Source organism: Teleopsis dalmanni, chromosome 2 (genome assembly GCF_002237135.1).
Source record: "Teleopsis dalmanni isolate 2A chromosome 2, ASM223713v2, whole genome shotgun sequence".
NCBI lineage: Eukaryota > Metazoa > Arthropoda > Insecta > Diptera > Diopsidae > Teleopsis > Teleopsis dalmanni.
This window is the reverse complement of record NC_051847.1, coordinates 124,924,169-124,933,228: the sequence shown is the minus strand read 5'-3', so window position 1 is coordinate 124,933,228 and position 9,060 is coordinate 124,924,169. Positions and strand designations below refer to the sequence as shown.

The 9,060-nt window shown below is 28.1% G+C and overlaps 3 protein-coding genes across 3 annotated transcripts in view; all 3 read right to left on the bottom strand.

The window, feature by feature from the left end:
- Positions 1-2,015, bottom strand: part of LOC119675639 — a 5,060-nt gene extending 3,045 nt beyond the window's left edge. The window contains exon 1 of the mRNA XM_038086846.1: positions 2,003-2,015. Within this exon, the coding sequence (XP_037942774.1) occupies positions 2,003-2,015 (13 nt within the window). The remainder of the gene's footprint in view (positions 1-2,002) is intronic.
- LOC119682735 (serine/threonine-protein kinase PAK 3-like) overlaps positions 1-9,060 on the bottom strand; it is a 491,650-nt gene that overhangs the window by 258,260 nt on the left and 224,330 nt on the right. The gene's annotated exons all lie outside the window — the stretch shown is intronic.
- LOC119682740 lies at positions 7,417-9,053 on the bottom strand. The gene is made up of 3 exons (XM_038096245.1): positions 8,661-9,053; positions 8,214-8,583; positions 7,417-7,648 (listed from the first exon to the last, which is right to left on the bottom strand). Exons 1-3 carry the CDS (start codon positions 8,886-8,888, stop codon positions 7,443-7,445), a joined length of 804 nt encoding a protein of 267 aa, XP_037952173.1. The 5' UTR covers positions 8,889-9,053; the 3' UTR covers positions 7,417-7,442.

The following is a 9,060-nucleotide window of genomic DNA, read 5'->3' as shown; positions in this document are numbered from 1 at the left end:
TTTGTTATTATTTATATCAACTTATCCCTTTCAGTAAGACATCCGTCTTTAAAAAAAAGGCTGGCAGACAATGGGTGTCGGCATAAGAAAGTTTTCACTGTATTTGTATTATAAATTTAAAATTTTACTTATAAGTCACTGCTTTTTATTTGATCTTAAATTTAATGAAAACAATGCAACTTCACAATATGATTAATGACATCTCAAATATATGAAAAAATTTTGTTATCTCGATGTTTATTCTCATCTATAATAATATAATTTTTAAGATAAATTCTTTTCATTAAGCTTCTGTAAATATATTGGTCAAATAAAGTTTCTTCAGTACTTTTAGTTAGAAATATTAATACTAATATTTAAAAATAATATTCAAAAAGACAATATTTATTGAACAAATGCTTAAAATATATACACACATATTTAAATTAGATATATATGTTGATTAGAATATGAAATTATTTTTAATTATTAAACTTAACCATCATTATATATTTATTTTGTTTACACTTTATGATGTTTATTTGACAGTACTAATAAATTAATAAATGAACTTCACTTATTAAATTCGTATTTGATATAAAAATATTTTTAAATTCCATTAAAAAGACATGAGCACTATTTTAACAGGCCTGACTATGCAATACAAAAGTATCTGCTTTGATTCGGTAAACTTTATAACACCATTAAAAATTTAATTCAAATATTTATATAATGTATAATATAATAAATAACAAACGAATTTATTTAAATCACAGATGACAAAGAAACTTTCTGTTAAGAGGAAATATTTTTAATTTTTATTTATAATTAAAACAAAACTCACAGTTAAAAAATAAATATCTTTTCTAATCACTCGTAGACTTAAAATCGCTCTATTTGTGTGCTTCTCCTTCGGTAACCCAATCTAAAATATTTGCAAATTTTGAAATTTGAAGCTTTTATTGCAGGTTTTAAATGGGAATAAAAACTTTAAAATAAAAATGTTTAGTTTTAGCTTATATTGTTAGTAAATATCTAATAGAATGACATGCAAGAATTGTTTGAAAAAATTAAAAAACTTTGCTACGCACTTCTGTCTTCTCTCTTCTATCGTAGAGACAGAACGTCTATTGTTGATAACGAATAAAATTATAAAATTTATTCAAAAATTAATTGAAAAAAAAAATTAAGATACTTCAAAATGTGGCAGTACGTCATATCAAATTTGATTACGAAACAACAATAAACTCTATACAAATATTAATAAATAAACTAAAAAAAAACAAAAATGTTAGGATTTCATGAATGTAGAGTAATTTAAAGAGAAATGTCTTTGGATCTCTCCAATAGTTTTTCGAGTTTTACGTTTGTTTTTAGGTTCAAGCGTAAAGTATTCACATTTATACTCAATGGCTAAAGTTGTGGTTACTCATTATTAACCTTTTTTCTTTAAGTTATATGTATAATGTTATGTGCAGTGGTGAGACAAAAGATACGAACATGCAAAATAAATTTCTATGAAAATACTATGTTTTCTAAGATATACTAAATTAATCCCATAGAACATATATCTGTATCTTAAAGTCTTGCACTGTATACCCTACACTTTTGTATACGATTATTATATGAATTCTTTTATTGATTTTATTAAGAACGTATGTATTTAAAATACTTTATGCAATGGTCGTTATTAGTACTTAATTTCTTATTAGAAAAACTATACGATTATTATGTATATAGTAGTAGAATAGAAAGAGAAATTAACAGAATACTGGACTCCTAACTATCAGAGCACAGCAACTATAACAGATCTTTTGTGCTAGTAATTGATTTTAACCGAACAGTAGACGCTCAATTATTTAAATATAAGCTTTAACATCAGATGGAACGTAACGTTCTCTTTCTGGTTGCAATCAAAGCCAGATAGTGATATACTTAATATATGACACTATGTCTTTTCTATTTCCTATCGGATCATCTCTGTGAGATGAAAACGCAGGCCATGAGGATCTTATGGTCTTACTGAGGACAGACATCTTGCCGTAGTTGTAAGGACGAACTAAATTTTCAACCTTTGGGTTGCCCGGAATTATATGTTGGTAGATTTAGACTTAGTTGTAGATTTATTTCCTACTCACTAAAGTGCTTGTGAGATCATCTATGGATTAATTATCGTTTATATATTTCAGTATGGCCAAGTACCTAGCAAAGTACTTTCTGATTTGTTCTTGTCAGTTACTGTAGCCAAAATATATCATGTCTCTTAGAGGAGAATGCTTTGATTGCTGCTTGACTATCTATGCAGATGTAGATATAGGCGTTTCCCAATCCTTTGATAAGATTTGTTCCAATGCTGTTATATGCAAGAAATCAGTCTATAGGCAGAGTTTTAACTGTTAAGACCTGCAGATGAAGTATTTTTTACCATAATACTCAGATATTTAACTTCTTTTTGAGTACTCTGCCGCTTCCAAAATTCATTCCTATCTATCAAATTTGTATTAAAACTCTTCTCTATGCAGATGATGTAGAGCTTATGAACGGTTTTTTATAAGCAATGCAACCAATTGTGATGGATTGCATTATTTCCGTTTATGTAGAAGCAGAATATAAATAGATCCGATGGTAGATAATCTTTGACCCACGCTTTAAGTTCAAAACTGAAGAAAATATATAGTATGTACTATAAATGTAGCCACTATTATCAAAAGCTGGCAACCCTACTACTTACGGGCAAGTTGCGAGTTTATTAGAACGCATCAAGCAGTACAGAAAGATTGTCAGTTGGATTATATTATATATACTTTGAAAATAATTGTAAACTCATATTATAAAGTAATAAAACTAATTAATAATTTTGTATATTACATAAATATAAATAGTTCTAAAGCTATACGTAAGTTATCGAGTATTGTTGGTCTTTATAATAATATGTATAAACCAGTGGCGGAGGTAGACCAACTCTGTACATTGGCGACATCAGATTTGCGAGGCCTCTTTTATAACCCAGATGTAAAAGTAAATAAGTTACATTCACTAATACGATAAAGCATGATTGAAAGTTTTATTGCTAATCAAATTAAAATAAACACAAATTAAAATGAATGAATTTTCCTACTTTTAGCCTCACACAATTTTTTTTTAATTATATCATAATTTGCTCCAGCTGCTATTTTGGCTTCAGTTTATGGAATTTCCAATGGAGATAGTCTCTCTTGGATCATCATACTTTTCTAGTACGTCTTAATCAATTTTAACTTTGAGAAGCTTCTTTCCGTCGAAGCTGTAATGACTGGAACTGTGAACATGAATCTGATTACTATATAAACATTCGGGAATACTTCGAATATGGTTAATGCCATTATCAAACCAAATTGTTCAAAATATTTATTAAGTGCTTAGAATCCACAGTCGGTAACTTTCTGCGAAGCCCCTGTGGCCGCGAGGACGTCGGCGTTTGCCGACATCGCTGACGCCTAGTACGCCACTGGTATAAACACTTCTTCTGTTTGAAATGAAGAAAATATCGACTGAAATTTTCACCGGTAAAGTGAAAATTCGGATTCTTATTAGAATCGTTTGGTCACATTATCTTTTTTATGTAACATTATGAACGGTTTCATATAGTATTATATTCTTTTTTAGTATATAATAATTTAGTTGCATTTTATATTTATTTTGACTATAAACTTACGGCAATTACTGGTATAATTGTCTGTTGTAATTATTATTGGATATATGTATAGTGTATTAATAATTCCAAAATGTGTTCAATAAAAATTAATTCGATATTAATATAATTCTTTCAAAAATATACTTTTTTATTTTTTAAACACTCAATTATTTATGATTAATTTTTTTTTTGTTGTAGTTTTTTTATTTTTCAATAATAATCGCTGTAATAACTAATCGTTTTGGTTATCTCAAATATTATCTAAAGTTGAATAAATTTATCTACTTTTTAGTATTTAAAAATTTGTTTCTATTAAATAACTTAAAGCTCACATGTGTTTTCAATACTCAGATATATATATGTACTTCATAAGTATATTCGTACAATTAAACTGTATATTGTGTTAAGTAGGTTGATTGAACTGGTTTTGGTTTTTCTCAGCAAATTTGTTAGATTTATAACCTGCAATATTTATTGTATGTAATTAGATTAAATTGCTTATAATTACATAATTACACACGTATTTAAATATTTTAAAATATATTCATTTAATTGCTGAAAAAAAAATTGAGGAACTGATTTGTAAGGTCTCTTTTTAATCTATAATAAATTCCAGAGAAGTTCGCATGTATGTCAGTCAACTGTTAGCTTTATGTAAATTTTTTGTGTTCATCATTAAATATGTTAGCATATGAAAAAATTATATATATTTTAATTTTTGTTTTTGTTTTTGTACATTTTTAAAATTTAATTATATTTTGAAGTGTAGTTTAGGTTTGAATTTGTCATGTCATTGTTATTACGACAATTTTATAGTGGATTTTCATCATTAAATTGATTCGATTCACGTTTTGGCATAAGCAAATCTTTAATAGTAAATAATACATGTTAAGTAATGTATATAAGTATAAAAGTAATATGTGTTTTTATATTATAGTTTGTATATAATTTATTTTAAGATAATGTATACTATAAATATAATTTTTCTAATGACATTTTAATTATCACTTTTCCGGTGACTAAAAACGTGAGTGGACAATTTTTAGGTGAACTTGTTTGTTTTTTTAGTTGAATTTAATAAATTTTTGGTTTCTACTATATAAACTTTATATATAACACAACTAGTTATTTATTAGGTCAGTTCAAACAAACAGTTTGTTTACTTCTGGATAGTGTCTTAATACCTTCGTCAAGTTTCACACGTATTCGAAGGTGAAAGTATATGATTTTCTACGCTAAATTCTGTTTATTTTTCAGAAAAATTTAATCAAAAATACACCAGATATATAGATCGTATATCTTGTGAAACCGTTAATGTTTTCATATAAGTAATATTTTTAATATTATGTACTATATATAGCCATGGCTGATAATCTCGATTTATAAAATGTTTATAAAAGCCAGATCGGTTTATAAAATTTAAGATATGGACTTGTAACAATATGCCAAAAATAAAATAATAAAAATATTTTTAAAGCTCAGAGTTTATAAAACTTAGAAAAAAATTAAAAAAATTTTCCCGAGACTGAGATTAATTTTTGTTGAAATGCGTTCTGGTTGTAACAGAATGACTCGAATACTATATATAAATTGCACGATTAAATCATCTGAAAATGACTTCAAACTAAGAATTATATGCAACAGAAATTACAGAATTAAGACATCGGAATGGAATATCTAAGTTGATGAAGAATATGTAGCGATCAGTATTGAAGATGTATATATAAAATCTATATACATATATGCTAATGCTTGTATAATTTCAATATCGATTATTACATATTCCTCATCAACTTAGATATTCCATTCCGATGCCTACATTCTGTATATATATATAATCCAGTTTTAAATACGTAACAAAATCTTCAGCTCTCTATTTTCTGTGCTTATATACATTAAGACTGAAAAGTTTTCGGAAATTCTCATTTAAAATTCGCGCGCTGTATATTTTTCGATATTTTAAGTTTATGTAGTTTGGCAGCACTGTCCTTAATTACTATGCCAAAAATGAGCTCGATCTGTCAGACAGTTCGTTTACGGCAGCTGTTGAAACCAGTTCACCTCAGTAGTGCGTTGCGAAATGTCTTCGACGGTCGTACGACCGTCCTGGAAGGCTTTGTACCACTCATAAACTTGAGTTTTCGATAAAACTGATTCCCCATAAGCCTTTTGTAGCATTCGCAACGATTCTGCACACGAAATTTCGTTCGAAACACAAAATTTGATGCAAACTCTTTGTTCAATATTTTTTTCCATTGTTTTTTTCGCAACGCCCTACTGAGGTGAACTGGTTTCAACAGCTGCCGTAAACGAACTGTCTGACAGATCGCGCTCATTTTTGGCATAGTAATTAAGGACAGTGCTGCCAAACTACATAAACTTAAAATATCGAAAAATATACAGCGCGCGAATTTTAAATGAGAATTTCCGAAAACTTTTCGGTCTTAATGTATGATATGAGTCAGATATGAGCAGTGCGACGATTGCAGTTGTAGATAGACATATAGCTTTTCAAAACTTTCCTAAAACTAATTATGAAAAAGTTTTAAATTTCTAAATATTTCACAGAATATACATATACACCTAAAATATTCGCTTTCTGAAACTTAATGAGTCATCTATTTTAGATGATGTTTCAAAGCGCCAATTGCGTGACGATTATTCCTTGCGTAATCCCTAATAAAAAGTCTAGTGGTGACAAATGCATAACTTTAGTGGCTTCGCGGCAGTTTCTCAAGTAATAAATCAAAAAAGATGTGTTGTGTGGTTTGTGGCATCGTTCTCTTAAAGTCACATTTGTACACATCCATAAATTCAATATCTTTAATATTACGCCAATAAAGTTGGTAATCGTGTGGTTATGGCGATCAGAATCAACAGTTTGTCACATTTTTGAAATTTTTCAAAATGTGCGGGGCTTTTAAACCAAACACCTTATCGTATAGTGATTTTTTGTGAATGGAGGAGTGTTCTTTCAGAAGTTAGTTTTGGATTTCTATTGCCCCCGATACGGCAATTTCGTTTGATATATCATCACTTAAGTTATTCAATGCAAAAATCACCACCATTTTTATAATTAGTTTTTAAGATCGTAATACATTCAGCGTATATGTAATTGCAATATAGCAAATCTTAAACTCACATGTGATGCCTAGAATTATAGTTTTGTCTGTGATATGTTAACAAAACTATGCTGCCAAATCATGATCATGAAAATAACGCTTTACCATACTTTTAAGATTAGATAAGATTTAAATATATAGCAGATCACTGCGTCCAAAGTAGACGTACAACTGACACTGAACTAATAGAAGACATTTAACTTTTAAATGAAGGTTAGAACGTCCCTTGTTAAACAGTTTATTATATTAGATTATGGCAAGAATTACGCTTCTAACTGTTTAAGATCATGCAAAGTCGTATATGGCTAGAAACCTCATCTCTTTCAAGCAAAGACATCAATCTGTCACCTAAGATAAATTCTTTCTGTGTAAATGGTAACGTAAATTATTTCATCAGATAACCCACCTTTAACTTGAGTTTTGTCCTACAGTTGAGGTTTATATCTTTATACAAAACAGATTATACAAGCCTGAGTTTTAGTTTTTAATCAATTATTTATCACCAATTGTGATAAATTTTTAGATATATTGTAATTTATTATAAATTATTATTATAATGACTTTAAAATTCTAATAACTAATTACAAAGATTTTAATACTATTTATTTACAAACAGTTACATATAATTTGTAAATTTATTTTTCTACTAAAAAATAAAATCTTTTTTATCAATCAAAATCTTCAAAATTGAGTACTCCACGTCTATGATAGAAAGGAAAGAGATCCTTCATAGCTTCGACATATAAGGGATTCGTAAAAGTTCGCATTCGAAATTGTTCTCCAAATTCATCTGTTCGCATCAGTGAGTGTATATTACTGTCCTTATCGGTCGGTAATAGTACGGCAACCAGATGATTGTAGACAGCCATGAAAGCTAAAATTAAAGAGTTTAAATTTATAAATATATTTTTAAAAAACATTACTATTATTTACAATGGTATATATATGTATGTAGAAACGAATTTTGATTACTTTAAGTATATGTATATATATATTATATCTATATATATTATATATATATATATATACCTATAATTATTGTATAATACATGGAAATAAATACAAAAGTTATAGCGGTTTAATTTGACACAAGTGCGTACTGTTGATCGAAAATTTGAATATATTAGATTAAGAATCCAAATAGACTTAACCGAGAATTTTAACAGAAGAGAAATAAAAAATAAAGTCAATTTGTTTTTTATACAAGTCAATGAGAAGAAAACAAGTCTAACGCGTAATGAAATTTTGAATTAAATGGGAGCTCGAATTACTTCTCTCTCACATTATGAAGTTTCTAGTCAACTTAAGATTTAATATTATTAACATAAATATTTTGGAGACATTGTAATATATATATTTTTTATGTTAATAAATCTTCTATTGTTAAGCAGATTGAAAAATAATAGAAAAAAAATTATTTATATGATGAATTTACTCACCATAAAATGTAGAGTGTGCCTTGTAAGTTCCCATTTGTAAATCTCTTAATTTTGGTGGCGTGCCATTATACTTCAGAAGTTTTAAATTTTCTATTAAAAACTCATAATAGATTTCAATGAAATGATCGTATTCAGTTAAGCGAATGTCTTTAGCAGCTGATATGCTAATAAAGAAGACCAAATCTTCGGTTGGACAACCCCATTTACAAATTTGATAGTCCACAAAAAGTAATCGATCAATTGCGCCATCTGGTAAATAATTTAACATAATATTACTAGACCAAAAATCACCATGTGTAAGTACATTAAAGCCATTAACATCGATGTCCAAAGTAGCCATGCCACTTTTAGTAAATTGCTCAAAGGTGGGCTATGTTGTAAAGTAAAGTCAATTATTTCTATCTTGAAAGTAATCACTTATATAACAGTATTACGAGTATTACTTACTATTTTATCAATATAATTTTGAGCATTTTCTAAACCCCATTTTGCCATTGCTGCTTTATAAGTTGTAACTTTATTTGTGTACATAAACTTCATATCTTCATTTATTTTATCGGCATTAAAAAAACTGTACTGGAAATCTGTTGGATATGGTCCATGCTTCTGCGCATACACCGCGGAAACTGCATGTAATTCAGCTAATCTTTCTAATACACGTTTCATGTGTGCCATATCGAAACCTTTCAATCGATCTACATTCTGATAACCTCTTGGTTTCAGATCTTCAAATACTAGATTAATGCGTTCATCTAAATTTTCTATAAAGAGACATTGTGGTGCCAATTGCACCTTTTTTCCAGCTGCAACATAAAGTGCTTCAAATGCTGGTAAATATTTTTCATAC

Excerpts from the sequence above, each read along its gene's own strand:
- LOC119682740 (XM_038096245.1), bottom strand. The coding sequence starts at position 8,888 with ATGGCACACATGAAACGTGTATTAGAAAGATTAGCTGAATTACATGCA. Across the intron at positions 8,584-8,660 it reads AAAATTATATTGATAAAATA|CCCACCTTTGAGCAATTTAC; the intron begins GTAAGTAATACT and ends TTTACAACATAG. Across the intron at positions 7,649-8,213 it reads GGCACACTCTACATTTTATG|CTTTCATGGCTGTCTACAAT; the intron begins GTGAGTAAATTC and ends CTTTAATTTTAG.